Here is a 20,552-nt window from a genome sequence, read left to right as displayed (position 1 = left end):
AGTATTTAGTGGATCTCATTCCATTACCACAGGGTCACCTGCATTTCACAGTTTGGATACATTGAAATTGGAATGAGATTATATAGGGTGGGGACCAAGCGTGAGCCATGTGGGGACTCAAGGACTGGTCTTCCTGTGAGGCTGGGATTAGCTCTTCTGGTGGGTGAGAACCCCAGCTCTGCCCTGTGACCTCCAGCAGCTCTGTCTCCTCTCATTTTCCTCAGTACAACAGGAATGCTGATAGTTGCAAAGTTGAAAATGAGAATGGGTTTTGTGAAAGAGGATGGCTGCCTGCAACCCTACAAGTCATCGTGTTCAATTTGGCAGTGATTTCCGTGGAGAGGCTGTGCCCAACAAATCCGCACAGCCCTCTCTGGGCAAGGCTCAGAAGCTGTCTACCTGCATTGGAGAGGGGCATATGCTAGACCCTGCCCTGTGAGTCCCTTTGTATTCCTTCCATACCAATGTCCCCTGTGCTCTGACCTGCTCAGTGCCTTTCTGTAGACTTACTACTTTGGGCCGCTAGGGCAGTCATCGTGTGGGCTGACATGAGGGACACGGGGGACTTAGCTGGGAAGAGTTGTCTTATTCTCCTGTAGCCCAGGCCTGACTTGTTGGCTAAACATATGTGGGCCTCAGGGCAGCATGTTTTGCAGCTCAGGGTGAGGGGCGGGTGTCAGGGGTTGAAGACCCCACCCCACAGGGGTTGTCAAGCTGAAACCAGATGATGTCTCAAACCCTGCACCATCTGGGTGGTTGGTATCCAGGGGGCACAGACATGGGAATTTGAGAGACCCTTCAGTGGGGCAGGGGTGGAGGAAGTATGTACCGGCTGGGGTCAGAACTCCCTAGAGCTTCTTTTTGGGAGAGGAGAGGGAAGTTGGTAAGAATTTAGAAGATTTTCATAAAATAGAACTATTAAAAAGAAAGATAGCTACGACACCAAAGAGCAAGCCCCATAAAAGAAAAATTGATAAATGTCACTTCATCAGAATTAAGAACTTCTGTTTGTTTGTTTGTTTTTGTTTTTTTTCCATTGCTTTTCAGAGAGCATGGAAGGGAGAGAGAAAGAGAGAGAGAAAGAGAAAGATCAATGTGAGAGAGATACATGGACTAGTTGCCTGCAATTGAGGTACGTGCCTTTGGCTGGAATTGAACCCAGGACCCTTCAGTCGACGGGCCGAAGCTCTAACCACTGAGCCAGACCGGCTAGGGCAAGAACTGGCTTTTTGAAGAATGCCGGCTAAGAGAATGAAAAGACAAGCCATATACTAGGAGAGAATCTTTGCAAAATTCATCTGGTAAATTTAGAATATATAAAGAACTCTCAAAACATGATAATAGGAAAATGACCCAGTTTAAAAAAATGTATTAGGGCCCGGCCGGGCGTGGCTCAGCGGTTGAGTGTCGACCTAGGATCCAGGTGATTAGGGTTCGATTCCCGGTCAGGGCACATGCCCGGGTTGCGGGCTCAACCAATGACTCTCTCATCATTGATATTTCTCTCTCTCTCCCTCTCCTTTCTTCTCTCTGAAATCAATAAAGATACATTTTTTTAAAAAAAAAAGTATTAGAGATTTGTGCAGTTTCATCAAAGAAGATATAAGAATGGCAGATTAGTCCATGAAAAGATTGTCCATTTCATTAGTCATTAAGGAAATGCAAATTAAAACTACAATGAGCCCTGGATGGTGTGGGTAACTGGTTAGAGCATCGGCCCGTGCACCAAAGGGTCGTGGATTTTGATTCCTGGTCAAGGGTACATACCTGGGTTGCAGGTTTGATCCTGGCCCTAGTCGGGACACCTATCTCTCTCACATCAATGTTTCTCTCTCCCCCTCTCCCTTCCTTCCCTTCCACACTCTCTAAAAATCAATGGAAAAAAATATCCTTAGGTGAGGATTGACAACAACAATGGAAAAATGAAGGGAAAAAAACTACAATGAGATATTACTTCATATCTATCAGAATGGCTAAAATAGCCTAGCCAGCATGGCTCAGCAAGTGAGCATCGACCTAGGAGCCAGGAGATCGTGGTTCGATTGCTGGTTAGGGCACATGCTCTGGTTGCAGGCTCAATCCCCAGTAGGGGGCATGCAGGAGGCAGCTGATCAGTGACTCTCATCATTGATGTTTTCTCTCCCTCTCCCTTTCTCTCTCTGAAATCAATAAAGACATTAAAAAAAAAAAGGTAAAATAAAAAACCTGACAACACTAAATACTGACATGGATGGGAAGCAGCTGGCACTCTCCTTCATTGCTGGTGGAAATGCAAATGGTACAGCCACTCTGGAAGATAGTTTGGCACTTCTCATGAAGTTACACATACATTTACCACAGGACCTAGCAGTCACAGTCCTGAGTGCTTACCAAGTGAAATGAAAACTCATGTCCACACAAAAACCTGTACGTGAATGTTTATAGCAGCCTTACTCATTAGTCCCCCAAACTGGAAATGACCCAGGGTCCTCAGTCAGCAAATGGATGAGCAAACTGGTTAATATAGTAGTTAATACTCAAGCAGTAATAGCGGTGGACATCAATGATAGTAACATGGACACATCTCAAAGGCATTATGCTAAGTGTGGTCAGCTGGATAAGGGCCCCCAGTAGATGTCCAGGACTTAATCCCTGGAGCCTATGAATGTGACCTCATATGGAAAAAGGATTTTTGCAGATGTGATTAAGTTCAGGATCTTGAGATTGGGGCTGGGTTATTCTGGGTTATCTGGGGTCTGGGATGGGGGAGCTAAATGCAACCACAATTGACCTTATAAGACAGAGGCAGAGCCCTAGCTGGTTTGGCTCAGTGGTTAGAGCGTCAGCGTGTGTACTTAAGGGTTCCAGGTTCAATTCTGGCCAAAGGCACATACCTCGGTTGCAGGTTTGATCCCCAACCCTGGTCGGGGCACATGCAGGAGGCAACCAATCGATGTGTCTCTCTCACATCAATGTTTCTCTCTTTCACTCTCTCTGAAAAGCAATGGAAAAAAATATCCTCAGGTGAGGATTAGAAAAAAAGAGAGGCAGAGAGAGAGCTGACACAGACAAAAAGAGAAGATGATAAGACCATAGAGGCAGAGATTGGAGTGTTGCCACTTCAGCCAAGGACACCTGGATTCCCAGAAGCTGAAAGAGGCAGGAAGGATCCTCCCGAAGCCTCTGGAGGGAGTGCAGCCGTGCAGGATTTTGGCCCAGGGACACTGATTTCAGACTTCTGGCCTCCAGGACAGTAAGAGACTAAATTTGTTGTTTTAAACCACCAAGTTTGTGGTAATTTGTTACAACAGCCACAGGAAACTAATGTAATATGATTCCATTTACATGACCTTCGGGAGAAGGTGCAACCATAGGTACAGAAAACAATGGAGATTGGGGAGGGTGGAGTACAGGTGGGCATGCTAAATTCCAGCAGAAAGCAAGATGGCCCAGTACAGCATTCCGACTGTGTTTATTTGCTGACCCAAGAAGAAAACAAAACGTGTGGGAGGGAGGCAGTGTCAGGTGATTTGCACCTGTTTTTCTAATCCTCAAGGTTTTAAAAAAACTTTCCCCTAAGCTTCCTGTGCACCTCCATGTGCGGTGCTGGCCATGTGTGGGTCCTGATTGGCACCTGGCTTGTAGCTGCTTGGATTCCCTTTTCTTGCTTTTATGTGTCTGTCCACAGTGATGAATGTTCTGCTCTCTTCCCAGCCAAGGGGAGGGGCTGCCTTGGGCCCTTCTTCAGGCCCTGCCCAAGTTTCCCAGCTCAGCCCTGACAGGCCATGTCTAGTAGACTGACCTTCTGGGTACATGTCCCAAGCCTTCCTCTGTGTCTGTGGTTCACGGAAATGGCCCCTCATGGTCACAGACGCTGTCTGAACTCTCCATGTCCTCAGTGTCTTGCTCAGAACTTTCCAGGAAGTGTTAGGGAGGGTTTCTGACATTTCCTAATCCCCTGTACTTTACTGGAAAGGAGGGGACAGTTGCCAAGAGGTCTGCAGCCAGGCCTTTTTTCGGGACTTCGCCTCCCCCTTTCCTGGCCACACTCGACTCAGGAAGGTTCGGTCCCAGCTCTGCAGAATTACACAGGCTGTCTTTAAGGAAGAACAGATGCATTTCCTTCTGTCACTTTCTCTGGGCACCTTTGGGTTACAGGGTGGGGTGGGTAAGGCCAGGTATACTGCAAGGAGTGCACTCCCCAGGTGGTGTTGACATTGTGACTAGTAGGCATTTCAGGACTTGGGTGCTGCTTCCATGCAGGTGTCTCAGGGCTGCATCCAGGTTGGGCCAGTGTTTGCTTGATCCCTTCTGTGCACCATGGGGTGTTTTTTGTTTGCATTTTTTATTTTAAACCTTTCACATGGGTATGTTTACATTTAGATGTAACAGAGAATAATGACAGTCCCTGAACCGTCACCCAACCTTGCCCTCTATGAGCATCCCACTGATTTGTCTCAACTCTTCCCTGAGGAACATTTTCTAAAAAATACGTTTTTATTGATTTTTGGGGGGGTGGGGGTGGAGAGAAACATCGATCAGCTACCTCCCATATGCACCCCAAATGGGGACTGAGCCCACAACCGGGACCTGTGCCCTGACTGGAAATTGAACCGTTGACCTTTCAGTGCACAGGACGATGCTCAACCAACTGAGCCACATCAGCCAGGGCTAAGGAGCATTTTTAAAAACAATCCTACATATCTATTTCACCCATGTCCTTTTGAATAACAATACTGAATGTCAACAGAGATGGACTGGTTTTTGTAGATACAACCTCAGTGCAGCTGTAGGAGAGCACCAAGGCCCAGCCCCTGGCACCCTGCCAGCTGTCTCCATGGGGTCTTTATGGTGGCTGGGTTGAATCAGGGCCATGTAGAGCCACTTGCCACATGCATGCCAAGTGTGTGGTACTCTGTAGCACTCCATCCTCCTTCCCCTTGTGCCATCCACCTATTGAAGAAGCCAGCAGGTTGGTCCTGTGGAATTTTCCATGTTCTTCTCTAGCGATCATTCTTCCATTTCTTTCCTATTGGCATTGATGAGCTAAGGGCTCCTCACCTCAGCCTACTGACTTCTAGGGTGGGCCCATTCTTTACTGTGGGGGCCATTCTGTGCACTTTGGGTATTGGCAGTGTTGCACCAGGTGACAGAAATACCTTCCTCTCCAATCAAGTCACAACAACCAAAAGTGTCCCTTGGGGAAGACTCACCCACCATTGTAAGTATAATTCCGTGTCTTACCACTCGCTTCCTGTGAAGCTATAGCTGGACCTGGCAGTGGATTTTGTAAGCCACTTTCTGTTGCCTCACCCTCCAAGGGCAGAGATAAGGGGATTCTGGCCATCTCAAGTTCCTCCTCATCCCTGACCCATCTTATCGGAGAGGGTTCCCAGGCCAGCATTTGTGCCTCCTCCCATGGGCCGCCCGCCCAGACCCCTGACCGTCACTTACCCTGCACACTCCCTATTTTCTCCTGCATGCATTGCCATCTTTCCTATGTGTCTTCTTCATTCAGGTGATGCCTCCCCAGACAGAGGGCTACCAGGAGGCCAAATGTTTACAGGGCACAGATGCCCCTGCCTCATTGCATTGAAGTAAGACCTCCTTACTGCCTGCTCCACTAGGCCTCCCTGCGTGCACCCTGGCTCTGCTGAAGCGCAGTGCCAACAGTGATGCTTGTCCTGAGCAGCTCCCAGCTTCATCCCCTTTGAGGCTAGTGGGAGATGGTACATTGCCATGCAGGGGCCTGACAGGGCCATTGTGGGGGCTGGGCTACCTGAGGGTCCCTCCATGCCTGCTGCTCAGGAGACACTGCACTAGATGGCTCAAACTCAGGGTGTGTGTGACCTCTGAGCCTGTAGTGGGTACGACATAACCTCCCAGAGGGTCTAAGGAGACTTGAGGCATTGTTGTGATGTTGCCTAAAGTGCAGCCCCTCAGGTACCAAGTAGTGCGGTGCCCAGGGGTATCCAGGGAAGTTACATTACCCTGTCACTTGCTAATTTTGGTCTGAGGGCCAACTCAGAAGCCTCAGAAGCTGCTGAAGTAACAGGGAAATGAGAAACGGGCAGTGCCCAGTCTAGTCCGTCAGATCCTGCTGGTCCTAGGATGCTGCCTTCCATCCTTCTGTGTAGATGAGGTAACAGGGCAACAGCTTCCCCCCCACCAGCCTCATGAGCTGTCAGCCCCTGCAGCCATCCAGGTCATGATGGCCTTGTTCCCATGGGGAGCCCCTGAACCTCTGGGATAGCCTGACTGCTGGCATCTCAGCCAGACTGGGTGGGTCTGGATGTGATGTTGGTCCTGCCATAAAGGAACCTCTGATTTGGGCTCTGGCTGCTCTCTCAGAAGACACTGTGGTGCCACACCCACCTTCTGGAGGGCCCACAAGCTTGGGGTAACCCCTGTGCCCCTGACACCACCACTGCCTTCCATTTACACCATGCCTTCTCACATTTAGTTGTGTGTGTCCAAATCCTGCACTTCATATTATCATCTATGCCACGGACTGTCAGTGATCTTTTACAGAAATGTAACATTTTTTCATATTCATAAATGGGTTCACCATGCCCAGTGCTCTTCATCAGTGAGACCCACGTGCCCATTTGTTATCACTCGCCCTCCTCCTGAAGAACTTCTAGAACCTTCCTTGCAGTGCACATCTGCTATAAACATACTCTCTTAGCTTTTGTCTCTCTGGACAAGTCTCTATTTCACTTACACTCTTCACTGGATATAGAATTCTAGGTTGGAGGTTTTCTACCCTCAGCCCTTTAAAGATGTGCCTGTTATTGTTAATAGCTATGGACAGGAAGCCTGTGGGGAGTCACCCACGTGTGTGTGATAGTAGGAGCTAAGTGCTGTGTTGTCAACAGGGGCTTGGTCCTACTGGAGGAAGGAGACACCAGGCAAGCCCATGTGGCCAGGAGCCTACCTCTACAGCCTGACAGCCAGGCTGCGTGGGGACATTGATTTGAAGCCAGCCCTCGCAGCATCACAGAGAAAGCCAGGACTTTTAGGCCTCTTGACTTCTCCAACTCGAAATGTCTCGTTCTTAATGCCTTTGGGGAATGAGTGACCTTGAAAGAAAGGAGTCTTCCAGATAACTTGCTGGATAGCTAGAAGCCAGTTAAATGCTTCACTGGATAGCCCACAGGTAGTGTGTCGTTGGAGGGGGGTGGACCAGCACATGTGGGTCCTGGGGCTGCTCTGGTGGAGTTCCTTCTCAGGAGGTACACCCTTCCTAGTTCCGTTCCCTCTTTACCCTAAATCCAACCTCCAGTCATCACTGTAATAATGGCCCGTGTCCCCCAAGTCCCTGGAGCACAAAGACCTTGCTGTGTGGATGGCACACACAGTGCTTGAGTTAGCACCAACTGACCCCTATGTGGAGATCTGGCTGAGAGACCTGGGGATGAAAGAGCCAAGCCCCATGTGCCCTCTACCAGTGCAGTATCCCAAGTCTCTGGTCCTGCTTTGCACTTGCTGTTCCCTCTGCCAAAAACACCCTTCGTTCCTGGTTTTGATGACCAGGTGTCAGCAGGAGCTCGGAATAATGACAGGCAGGCCGTTTTGCCTCACCATTGCCTGTGTTGTGGTGTTCTCGTGTCTCTGCTTCCCTTCTATCCACATATGTCACTCTTGTGTTAAAAATGGCTGACAGCCCAACCGGGTGTGGCTCAGTGGTTGAGCACTGACCTAGGATCCAGGGAATCACGGTTCAGTTCCTGGTCAGGGCACATGCCTGGGTTGCAGAATGATCCCCAGTTGAGGGGCGTGCAGGAGGCAGCTGATTAATGACGACTCTCTCATCATTGATGTTTCTCTCTCCCCCCTCTTCCTTCTTCTCTCTGAAATCAATAAAGATTAATATATATATATGTGTGTGTGTGTGTGTATATATATATGTGTGTATATATATATATGTATATATATATGGCTGACAGACAGGAATCTCTCCTTGCCTGTTCCTGTGATGTTGCTCAAAGCCCCTGAGTCTTCAGTAAAAGTCCTCTGTGGGTCTGATCTGCTGATCTGGTGCACACTGATCTGCTTTCTGTCTTTTTAGTTTTGTCTTTTCTGGAAACATATATAAATGGACTCATACAATGTATGGTGTCATATGTTGGCACCTCTCAACCAGTGTCTTCTAGGTTCATCCGTGTTGTGTCCATCAGGAGTTTGTTCCTTTTTATTTTAGGGTGGTATTTTCTTGTTTTTCTGTCTGCCAACTGATGTACATTTGGTTTGCTGCCACTTTTCAGATACTAAGAGTAATTCTGCCATGCACATTTTTGTATAAGTTCTCATGTGGACATATCTTTAATTTCTCTTGGCTAATTCCTAGGAGTGGAATTGCTGGGTCATGTAGTAACTCTCTGGTTAACATTTTAAGAAAATGCCAGACTGTTTTCCAAGCAGCCACACAGTGTACGTTCCCATCAGCCATCCACGAGGGTTCTGGAGTGTCGTTCGTCTTCCTGTTCTAGCCATTCTGATAGGTGTTCAGTCTGCATTTCATCTATGGGTAAGGGCTCTGAACACCTTCTCACCTGCTTAGTGGCCATCTCTTCATGTCTTCTTTTCATCTCTTTAACCTAATTCCAAACAAAGGCCACTTACATGTTGTGTCTCCAAGGGCCCTGCCAGGACGAGACTTCCACGGGTGCTGTGCTTCTCATTCTCTGACCAGCAGCCTAGGCGAGGGTCAGGTCATGGTCGTGGGTCAGGTCAGCTGGTCCAGAGTCTGTTTTGGAAGGAGCCTGGTCTCAACAGCACCATGGCTTCTGTGCCTGCAAGGGCTGGTTCCCAGTCCCGGAGTAGAACAAGGGACTGGAAGATGTCTCTTTCTGCCAGTCTAGCAGTGTGGGGCAATGTGTTTAGAAGTTTGGGGTGGTTTCTGGGGCATCAGATCCCATGGAGGTAAGTGCTAGTGCATAGAGTGACCATTCAGGTCTGCTTCAGACAACAGAGTCCTTTGGGATTCTCAGCAAAAGAGGGGCTTCTGGTAAACAAAGGGGGTGCATGTGTGGCCCTTGTGTTCAAGCTGTCTGAGCTGTCTCCTTCATCTACCCACAGCCATCAACCCAGTGGCTGATGGACCCATGGGTTCCGAGAGGTCAGCCACCTATAAGTCCTGGCCTGCCTCTTGGTTGTTTCTCCTCATGAGGGTGGAGTCGGTGGAGTCACTGCACTACTCAGAGCTACTCCACCTAACCAGGGCATGCCATGCGCCTGACATTCTGGGTGGGGAGCTGACAGGCAGCCACTCAGGGAGGTACTGGGGCAGTGGAGGAAGTCTCCCTCACTCTAAGTGGGGCCAGGGTGGAGGTGGGAGAGCCCAGCCCCCGCTGCCCTGTGGAGGAGGTTGGGTGGGCGGAGGACAGGCTGGATTTGGGTCCTGTGGGTTTTGGGGATGGAGGAGGGGGTCATGGTGACAAGCCAGGGCCACGCTGTGGGGTGCTATCTGCTACTCAGAAGGTAGGTGCTCTGGACGCAAGGTTAGAAGAGGAGGTGCAGCCCTCTATCTGGATTCACATTATTTTTTTAATTTTTAATTTTTTAATTAAAAAATTTTTTTAAACTAATTTCAGAGAGAAGAAGAGAGAAGGAGATAGATAGAAACATCAGTGATGAGAGAGAGTCATTGATCAGCTGCCTCTTGAATGCCCCCTACTGGGAACTGAGCCTGCAACCCTGGCATGTGCCCTGATGGGGAATTGAACTGTGACCTCTTGGTTCACAGGCCGATGCTCAGCCACTGAGCCACATCGGCTGGGCTGGATTCACATTCTTTCTAAAATTCCATAAGAGGACTGATCTCTGAATAGCTGAAGCTTAAAGTATTTATTTTGAGGTTTTTTTACTATATATCTTACGACATTTGGAAATTCTGCCACTCCAAGCACAGTGACATACCGCTCTGAAACTGACATGGGAACTGGGCAGGTGTTGGGCTTCATCCTGCCAATGGTGGGGGGCCAGATTCAACTCATCAGCCTGCCTCTGGGCCAGTGGTGCTTACCCACCTTGATTTCCATTTGCAGGTGCTGTCTGTGAGGCAGGATGGCCTGGGCTGATGATAGTTGTTAGAGACCAGTGAGGGGCTGTCCACTGCCTGTGTCTCCACTCTTGCCACTCATGTACCCTTAGCCCCTGTCCCTGTGCCATTCAAGGAACTCTTACTGATCCTTCAAAACCCTACTTCGGTGACTTTTCCTGTAGTTTTCCGGCGTGTGTGTGTGCTTTCACTTTTCCTGAACACACGGTCTTTACCCTGCTCCTTAGATAACTGGAAGTGATGCTCTGGATTTCCAAGTATCTTTTGCTTTTTTTTTGCAGGATTCTGTTTCACTGAGGCCATCAATTCGATTTCAAGGAAGCCAAGGGGTGAGTTGTTTTTGTGTTACTCATATTTGGAATTGTGGGACTGGTGTGTTCTGGGGCCTGTCATGACTTGTTGGGCACAGCAGTAGTTGGGTACAGTATTTGGTCCCATCCACTTCTGTTCTAGTCCCCATGCCAGGGTAAGCTCCACCTCTGGATGTGCCCAGGCTGGTCCTGGGGCCCACAAAAGGCCATCCATGAGCAGAAGAAAGGTATCCTTTCTAGCAGCCCCCCAGGGTCCGTCCCTCCCTCCCTCCCTCCCTCCCTCCCTCCCTCCCTCCCTCCCTCCCTCCCTCCCTCCCTCCCTCCCTTCCCAGATTTATACCTGGCTCCCAGGCCCCCAACCTGTTCTGACCCAGAGCCCAGGCAGTGTCCCTCTCTGGACCCAGGACCATGGGTATTTGTCTGTTTTTTGGTACTAGGTTGGGGTTATAGAAACTTAGCACCCTCATTTTATTCTGAAATGTACTTTATTCTAAATGACCATCTGAACAGAAAAATCAGGGAATAAAAGAAAGGGCAAGTTGTTCACAATCCTTGCCGTGCAGTCTTAGGACCATCCTCCAGTATCTCCCACCCACCAAACACTCCTCGGAACACTAGTTTTTCTTCTAGTCTTTATTGCAAGTCTTTTGTTTTTATCCGAAGAGTTGCCACGTGTGTCTAAGTCAGTTTCTACCTGAAGGCCAACTGGCTCCTTAAAGAACCGGGAAGACCTGTGGGTTTCACCGAGCCAAGGTGCTCTATAGAGGGAGTCTCTAGGAGATGCATGTGTGTAGATACAGAGATACCAAGATATGCTTGTGGGCAGGCAGAGGCCAGTGCCACTATCCACAGCAGGGCTTCTTCCTTCTTAGGGAGACTCAGTTTCCCTCTTAAGACCTTCAGCTGACTGGGAGAAGCCCACCCAAACTATCTAGGGTCCTCTCCTTTACTTAAAGTCAGCTGATCGTGGATGTCACTGTGTCTACAGAACACCTCCACACACATCCAGATTAGCTCTTATGGTGTTATTGGGGCTCTGCCTGGCCAGGGGACACACAAACTGATCATCACATTGATACCAGTCAGGGTTGGCAAGACACCCCAAAAGGCCCAGACAACTTCCACCCCGTGTGTCTCCTCAAGGACATCTGTGCCTCCATTGGCCCCATCAGAGTCTTGTGGTCACCCTTTTGCCATCTCCCTTTGTCTTCCTTGGGACATTTCTCCAGGGGTGTTGGCAGGGCTGGCCTGTGCCCTCAGCCCCTGTGGGAAGATGAGGCCAGTGCACAGAAAAGGCCACTGTGGTCAGCGTTCACTTTTCAGCAAGACCCTCACGGCTGGCTACTCACAGATGATCCATGAGGTTCTCCTGGGCCATGGCCCTATGCCCCCCAAATTCCTGTGGAAAGCCTGAGAGCCACATTCATTCCAGATATGGGGTCCCACCACCTTAGTTTTTGAATCATGTTTTTCCTATTCTTTCTTCCTCCTGGGCTTTCTTTTGCTTAACAGAATCTCTAGAGGATTTCAGCGTGGAGGTGCTGTGTTGCAGCTCCAGGCAGTCTAGGCCTCAATTTTTCACCAGGAGGCTCTTTGTGAGCCTATGTGAAGGCTGAATGGGCTCTGTGACAGGGGTGTGTTCTTCCCCAGCTTGCTGTGTAGGGTCAGGCTCTGGGTCTGTCCCTGTGACATCTGTACCTCCTCCTCCTCTTTCTCCTGGGCATTGATGGGACATGTCCTTCTCCCCCCACCAGGTGTGAAAGGCTTGGCCTGGTGCCAGGCTGCATGTGCACAATCACTCTAAACAGCAGGGAGGAAGGAGGCAGCACCTCGGCTCTCTTCTCTCACTTCTGGTCACTCCATTGCATGTGCACAGCTGGGCCTACCTGTTCCTGGGAAGTGAGGAGGGGGTTTTGCTCTTTGCACAACATCCGCAAGGTTAGAGATGGAGCAGGAGGTGTGGTAGGCATGGAGGAGCAGGATGCCAGTGGAGCTAGATAGAACAGGCTCTTTAGGGACCTGGGCTGCTTTGATGTTCAGGAATCCACCCCTCAGAGGCCCATGAAGCTGACAGACCAAAGATTGAGACTCTGTCTGTGGGCTTGGGGACCTTGGCCAGTTTTCCCTCTATCCCTCAACCTCCTCACCCACCACCAGATGGGGATCTTGTCCACCTAGAGAGTCATGTGCAAATTAACGTGGCTTTAGGAGAACCAGTGTACTCCCTGCATCCCAGAATGTGTTCACTCAGCCCCTGGTGCTTTTCCCTCTCAGATATGAATGTAATGCAGCTGGCATAGGGTCGCAGCATCAAGGCATTTCCTGGGTGGGTGTTGAGCCTGTCCCAGCCACGTACCAGCCCCGGGCGGGGGGGCTTGCTGCCATACTGGCCCCATGGCGCCCTCTGGTGGCCATGGTCACCCTGTGCATTCTGTGGCATTCACCACATGCCCTGGAGAGCTAGGCCCCACCTAAATATGTTGGCCTTCAAGGCCGTGTCTGCTGGAGCAAAATACTCACCTGTCCATTTGCTGGGTACATTTTCACATCTATGTTCTCTACGCTCTGAGGGGCCCTGAGCTAGCTGACTGGTCCTCTGCTGTCAAGAGGTCACTTCTGAGTTAACTCCTGACAACTGGTAAAGCACCTCCACCTGTCCATCCCCACTCCAAAACTTTTCAACTGAAAAAAGGAAAGGTAAGGTTTCATCCAGGGCTGTTCAGGACCTTGGCATTTCCCTGGACTGTGGTAGGAACGTGAGCTGCAGTTTCTAGGACAAGGTCTGACAGGGCTTGTCATAAGCCTTTGACCGGTGTCTGTGCATCTAGGAACCATGCCTGTTAGGATGTGCTCTAGACTGAGCCACAAGGTGTTTGTTGCCATGTCATTGGTAACAGGGACAGTTTGGAAATATCTTTAAAATATCTCTAGAATGGGGTTTAGGAGTCTGGAGACATCGTGTGTGAAAGTTGAGCAGCTAAGAACTTGGGAACCTAGGGTGTGGGGGGAGGTGAAGGTGCAGCATTGCTCTTCTGAGCCCCATGGAAAAGGGAGAGAAGAAGGTGCTTAGAAAGGGCCCTGGGTATCTGCCAGGCCAGCAAAAGAGGCTGCTTTCCTCCTAGAAGATATGTTTAGCAGCAGTAGTAACTCTCCCCAGAATGGTTCCCTGGGAATGAAAATGATGAAGAAAACTGATGGTCCCTGAAAGCTCCTTTGGCAAGAGAGGACCTAGTCAGTGGTGTTTGGCTCCCATATGTACCTGTTTCTTCTTTTTGACCAAACGGAACATCAGTGCTGTTCCCCACCACGTTGCTCCCACCCCTACCTGGGCCTTGATTTGTCTTCAGAGCTCCCACGTGCACTGCACACGATAACCTGGGGGAGGGCAATGGCTGACTTGGGACAGATTTCAAAGGAAGGAGAAGGAGAAAGGCTTATGGCCAGGACCCCACTGACTGCTGCAGGGGAGCCAGAACCTCCTGCAGGCCTCAGGCCTCAGAGGCACTCAGGGCACCTGGGATGGAACAGGCGTGTTTTATTTCTCCGGTTTGTCACACAGACACTTGCGCCCCCTTCTCCCTCCAATTACCTGGTGTCAGTGCTGCTATCAGACATATCCAAACCTGTTATACTCAGGCCAGCTGAGGGCTGCATGGTAGCTCTGGGGCAGGGGGCGGCAGAGGTTCCGTCCAGAGGGCACTGTCATGGCTGCTGCATTTTAGGCCATGTCCTGGAACACATACCAAGCTCTCCTCTGGCACAGAGACAGCTGTGCATTCCTGGGCCATTTGTGCCCAGCTGGCTGGTTTCCTTGCTGGTTCCCAGAGACTGGTAATTATTAACTAGCATCATTAAACAGCAACAACCCATTAACTAGAGGATGCCATAGCAGTAGTGCCACAGATCTGGGGAGGGACTCCCAGCATACCTTCCCCCCACCCCCAGCTGTCCTGAGGACACTGGCCACTTTGTGTATATCTTTCCGTCACTAGCAGAACCAGGCTCTCCTGAGTGTTGGTTTCAAGCCCTGTGTCACCCACTATCCTGCACAGACCAGCCTCTGGGCTCTGTGCTGGGCCCTTTCCTACCTTGGGATAAATTTTGGAAGTGGGCATATGTGCCTGGGTGGAAAACGCCCACACAGGATGAAAGGGTCACAGTGAAGTGTCCTCCACCCCCTTCCCAGGGGAAAGCATGGTAGCTGCTCCCTGTGCAGGCTTGGGTAGGGCAGCCGCAGCCTGGTGAGTGGGCCTCTGTGCACATGGCCTGATCCTACTGTCAGCTCTCTGCTGGGTTGCAGGGGTCATCCTAAAGCTGTGATGAGTGGGCTTCCTAAACCCATGTCCTTGGGCAGGCAACCCCCTTGTCTTGATCCAGTGTGGGCTATGCCTGTCATGTCTGTGGCTGCATAGTTGCAGAGTTCTGTTTTGCAGCTGGAGGTGGTGTGCATCCTTCCACCTGCCTGCCTGGGTGGGGTCAAGTCTCCCTCAGGGCTGTGTGTGGTTAGGTAGGGTAGGAGGTACCTAGGGCCATGAGCACCCTGGAACTCAGGATCCCTCTCCCCTCCTTTCAGGGGTGACAGTCCAATGGGAACTGGCACCCTCTGCGGCCTCTGCCCCCTGAGCTGATATGGAAAGATGCCTAAGGAGGCCAGGTCCCTCCAGACCAGGACTGGGTGAGGGAGAGGATCAAGATGAGCAAGAAGAGCCACCCATATCAGGCTCAGTTTCCCCAGAAATTCCTTTTTATTTTGTTGACTGGTGTATGGGCTTCCTGCCATGTTCTGGGCAGCTGGGTGCTAGGTATGCACCCGGCTGTGGTTGCATCTCCCAGGTTCACAGCCACAGGACAGTGGACACTCAGGTAGTCTGTATCCCATCCCAATGGAGGAGATAGAGAGGAGGTCACTAAGCAGGAGCAAGGGTCGGAGCATCTTGGCTGCCCAGTGTTCCCTGCTGGCTTCTGACAACTATTTTGTCTCATTTCACCTTTGAGGATGTCGTGGGCCAGATCTGCCCTGTTTGGTGGGTGAGGAAGCTGAATCATGGCCCAGATCTGGGTGGGGTCCCTGCTTCCAGGTGCATGTTACACACTCCAGGTGCATGTTACACACTCTGTATTTCTTGGACTGTGGTGACACCACCCTTCCCTCTTGCATGGGAACAGAGGACCCTGAGCATTACTGGGGGCAGGTGGTGGGGATTGGCCTCGGGTCCTGTCACAGCCAGAAAAGCAGAGGTGTGTTTTGAAGGAAAGTGCTAGCACTTCCTTTTCATAAGGGTCGTGCTGCGTGGACAGTAGGGGTCTAGCAACTCGGTCTGTGCCATGTTCCCCTCCATAATTCTGACTCTTAGTGACACCCCCTGTTTCTGTGCAGCACATCTCCATCCCCCAGCCCGACTACCCCTCAGAGGCTCGGATCTTCTCCTTCTACCTCTCTAACATTGGCCGTGACAGCCCCCAGGGCAGCTTTGACTGCATCCAGCAGTATGTCTCCAGGTAAGGCCCAGAGGGACACCCTGCCTTCCCAAACTCCACTCTCGTCAGACCACTGTGTAGACATTTGCCCACCAATTCCCGCCCAGTGCCCCCTTCTCTCATATGAGCCCCTCTGGCTTCTTTCAGTGTATCCGAGGTGTAGGTACTCGTATTGCGCCTCTGGCCCAGGGGTCTGGGTCCCCTTGTTTCTTCTGGGTCTCCTTGTTTTTTCTGTGTTAAGATGTGCCCTGTGGAAACCATGTGTCTCCATCAGTGCTGAGCCCTGTTTCCTGGTGGCAGGGGGTATGGCTTGGGCCCCAAGACCATATCTCCGTGTGTCCCAGGTGTTCATCTTGGCCCCTGGCCCCTTGTCTTACAGCCATGGGGATATGCACCTGGACTGCTTGGGTAGCATCCAGGACAAAATCACAGTGTGTGCCACCGACGACTCCTACCAGAAGGCGCGGCAGAGCATGGCACAAGCTGAAGAGGAGACACGGAGCCGGGGCGCCATTGTCATCAAACCCGGAGGCCGCTACCTGGGTGAGGGTGGGGGCCTGGGGCTTCAACCATGGGGGCTTTACTGGTGGGGGGTGGATTATGCCTGCCAGGCAGCTGTTGGGGGAACAGGAGGCATTCAGGGCCTGTCCAGGCTAGGAATAGGAGTGATGGGTGACAGAGGTGTGATCTAGCCCCTGAGCAGGATCAGCAAGGTCCATGTTCGGCCGTGAAGAAGGTCCTGCTGAGTCAGCTGGGGGCTATGCCATTTGCTATCTCCCGAGCCCCCAGGTGGACTCAGACCCAAGAACTAGAAGAATTTGAATCCTTGGCCTCTATCGCAGGCCACAGCCTCAGGGACCTTTACTGGTCAGGAACACAGATGTGCTCCATGAAGACAGGGTTGCCATATTTCCTCTGGCTACCACCCACTGTTCTCACCTGCCCAGCTGATTCCTCACGAAGTCTGAGATGGCCAGCATAATGCAGACCTCCAGATGCACCCCACAATGGCCTTGTGTTTGGGCCGGCGAGGGACCGTCCAGTTGAGACCTGAAAGGAAAGGCATTGATCCCTGCTTGCCTGGAAGGCTCCAGCAGCTTAGCATCTGCTCGAAAAGAATTTCGGTGAAATTGAGACATTGGCAACATTAAGAATAGGATGAAAAATACAATTTATTCAGAAAGCTCATCCTGCTGCACCTCTTAGACCCAGACAGAGTTGAAGAGCTCTCAGAATTTATTGCCAGAGAAAGAGCTGCATTAGGCAGGAGAGGCATGAACCCGCTTACAGCAAATGAAGACCTTGATGGCTTCATGGGGTTTTTCTTTTTTAAGAAATGGCGGGAGATTTCACATCCTCCCAAAGAAAGCCTGGTTTCCTTTGCTTGGCAGTAGGGTTGGCTCTGAATGAAATTCCAGATGTTGGTGCAGGAGTTTGTCCTGCTGGTCAGTACTGAGCCCTGATGGACATGGCTACCTGCCACTGGGGCCAGAATCCAAAAAAACTTCACCCACTTGCTTTCACCTCAAGATGCAAACATAGACATTCATACACATCTTAGTAAATTTCTGGGTCCTTCAGCCAAAAACTCGGTCAAGATTTGTCTTATTGGACCACTTTGTATATAGTGAGGATTTTTGCAACAGTTTATGTTTTGGTGGAAACACTCATTTGGCCTGTAGTATGCTGACAGGTACGTCCGGCTCTGTCTGGTCTCTCCCCACCCCATGTCAGCCTGTCAGCTGGATCCTCTAGGGACAGCGTCAGGCCCAGAAGATTCACAAAGCACTTCTTCCTTTGTTAATCTGACAAATCAGATTTGAGGGTTAAGAGCAAAAAGAAGTCATCATGGAGAGCTTTTTGGCTCAAGGATTCGGGGCATGTGCTGATCTCACTTGGCCATCTGCATTCCCTTGGTGTCAGGGGCAGCATACAGGACAGAATTAACGACTTTCTTCTCGAGAACAGTGTTCACTGGCTCAATGGAGGGGTAGCCATGCTGGACCCCATAGTCTGTACCAGGAGGATGTCGGGAGCGGTCTGCTGTCTCCAAGGCTCTAGGCACAACCATGTCTGCCTGAGGAGCAAGCACTTGGAGCCACAGCTGGGGAGCTGCTAACACCCTGGGTTCTCCAGAGCAGCTGCCCAAGTGGCCCTGACATCTTTATTACCTTCGTTTCCATAAAAGAGAATGACAGATCCCATGGGACCAGCACAGGCCTATGAAGTGTATAGTCTCTGGGAACTTCTGCCTTGGCAGGTCAGCGATTCCCCCCCTGCCCTTCGCCCATTTAACATCAAAAGGACTCATAGAGCAGCCCCTTCTCCCTGTGGTTGACATTTTTGGTCCCCAGGATGATGAAGTCAGTTACCGCCCTAAACATGCTTGTACTTCGTGCACCTCCCATATCTGAGCTGCAGGTGCCCAGTGAACTGTGTGTGGTCAGCAGGTGGCGCTTTCAACCACCCTGGATCTCCAACAGATAGGCTTGGCTGGACACACTGACTTGCCAGAAGTGTGGTGCTGTTGGCCATCACTTTCCACACTCAGGAACTCAGCATCAGCTCCAGGCAGTGTGACACCATGGCTACTCTCTCACCCCCTCCAATTCTTAATTTATCACCTTGGTTCTCATTGCAGGCAAGAAGGTTCAGTTTAGGAAACCAGCCCCAGGGGCAACGGATACCGTGCCCTCCCGGAAGCGGGCGACCCCCATCAATCTGGCAAATGCCATCAAGAAGAGTGGTGTTAGTGGGGGCGGTGGGGTATCTCAGAGACCTTTCCGTGACCGGGTGCTGCATCTTCTGGCACTGAGGCCCTACCGGAAGGCTGAACTGCTGCTGCGGCTACAGAAGGATGGCCTGGCACAGGCAGACAAGGACACGCTGGACAGCCTCCTCCAGCAGGTGCATGCTTATCCAGGGCTGGCTGGGGTGGGGTGGGGTGGAGTAGGGTTGGGTCCAACCTGCCTATGAGCACCCTCTGCAGATGGTTTGGACACACAGTAGGTTGGGAGTATGGTATTTACTGTCTGGTGTCTTAGGGATCAGCTTAGATCCAGGCCAGCGCCATGTTCCTTGACATCTGCAAACATATAGGCAGCAGGCACTGCACAGGAGATCAAGACTTCAGTTGCACAAGCTTTTTAGAATTGAGTGAAACCAGGGAAAGCATACACATTAGTTAGCGAGCACTGCTCACCAGCTGTGACTCCAGGCAGGAAGCTTCACTTCTGGACCCTCCAGTTTCCATCTGTAGCTGGGGCATGACTGCAACACCTCTTGTGGAGCCTAGGTCTTACCTGATGGGAACATGGTGCTGGCAAGTGGAGCCTACTACTAAGAAACAGCCTGGGCTTTGGAGCAAGTGAGTTGATCCCAACCACTTTCGCGAGGCCCTGCCCTTATTCCCAGGGCTCCAGGAGGTAGCTGGAGGACCCCTAGGAAGTGAGTGGCTTGGTCTGGCTTCAACACATCAGCCAGGCCATGTGGATGCTGCTTCACTGTGTTGCTGTGAGGACAGTTATGCCGGCATCCTGAGGAGGAGTTGTGGCTGAGCCTGTCCAGCTCACCTTTCCTTCCTACTTTCCACCTCTGACACTCTGGGCACTTGGCTGGCACCTCCTGTGGCAGAAAGCCCATGCCAAGATGGTAGCTGTAGCTGAGGATGAATTTTTGTGTTTGCTAAGTTGTTCAGCCGGCCTCTAAGTATTCATTTCCCCTTCGTCAGTGCAACCTAAGACTGTTGTGAACGCAACATGTTTGGTAGGAGGATGTTGACACCCATGCTCCTACCGGGGTCCCTCTTTACCCTTACCCACTCCCCCCCAGAGAGTTCACAGGGAAGGGCAGGGTGGGGAAAAAAGGCCTCTGCAATCTTCCCCTGTGGAAAAGATGGAGCTTCATTTCATGCATGGTTGTAGATCTGGGCTGGGGCCAGGCCCACCCATTATCTCTTGGGGCCTATGGGCAGGTGCCTCCCCACCCTTCACTTACGAAGACATCTCCTGTGTTCCAGGGGCCTTGGTAATTGCTGACACCTCACATTACCAGTATATTGGGGGCTCCCATGTCCACTCACTGGGCACCTCTGCAGATTTGGCCGCCTGAGGCACCATCCCCAGTTCATAGGTTGTGCTGGCAAGGACTGAGGAGTGATTTTTCTCCATGAGAGCTCAGGAATTGGCTTGAGGGCTTGCCAAAGCATCCAAAAAGCTGCAGAACCAGGAACAACCTCCCCAAGGGGTTCAGCTCCTTAGGAAGACAAATGTGTCGGTCTTGTACTTGCAGATTAAAGGGAAGCACACAGAAGACCTTTCCTTTGGCTTGGGTGCCCCGAGAGCCTTTTTCTGTAGTATGGGGAGACCCAAGGTAGGGCTGAGGGAAGTTTGATGGAGTTGTCAGATGTGAGTCAGGGCTAAAGATATGGGTAGGACCCATGCCTGCCCCTGGATGTACCTGCAGCCCTCACTGCTGTCCAGCTGGACCCTCAGCCTCTGGTGTGGCACTTTTAGAAATGCCTTCATTCCCACAGTTTGCTCTTTCCCTGTTAGTGCCTGGAATGAAGAAGAAACATGAGAGATCCTCAAATGCAGAATGTGAAACTTAACTGACTGAGCACATGGTTACACCTGAGGTTTACCCTCAGAGGCCCTCAGACATGGCAGAACACCAAGCTCCATTTTCTAGAGACAGGTCTGGGGATGCTGATACAGACCTGC

The 20,552-nt window shown here is 51.0% G+C and overlaps 1 protein-coding gene across 1 annotated transcript in view; it reads left to right on the top strand.

The window, feature by feature from the left end:
• The window catches only part of ELL (elongation factor for RNA polymerase II), a 58,897-nt gene that overhangs the window by 24,649 nt on the left and 13,696 nt on the right, over positions 1-20,552 (top strand). Inside the window, exons 2-5 of the mRNA XM_016210739.2 lie at positions 10,324-10,371; positions 15,731-15,852; positions 16,211-16,374; positions 18,473-18,738. Coding sequence (XP_016066225.1) covers positions 10,324-10,371; positions 15,731-15,852; positions 16,211-16,374; positions 18,473-18,738 — 600 coding nt within the window. The remainder of the gene's footprint in view (positions 1-10,323; positions 10,372-15,730; positions 15,853-16,210; positions 16,375-18,472; positions 18,739-20,552) is intronic.

The sequence above is a fragment of the Miniopterus natalensis genome, chromosome 4, assembly GCF_054644295.1.
Source record: "Miniopterus natalensis isolate mMinNat1 chromosome 4, mMinNat1.hap1, whole genome shotgun sequence".
Lineage (NCBI taxonomy): Eukaryota > Metazoa > Chordata > Mammalia > Chiroptera > Miniopteridae > Miniopterus > Miniopterus natalensis.
This window is presented reverse-complemented; position numbering and strand designations above follow the sequence as displayed.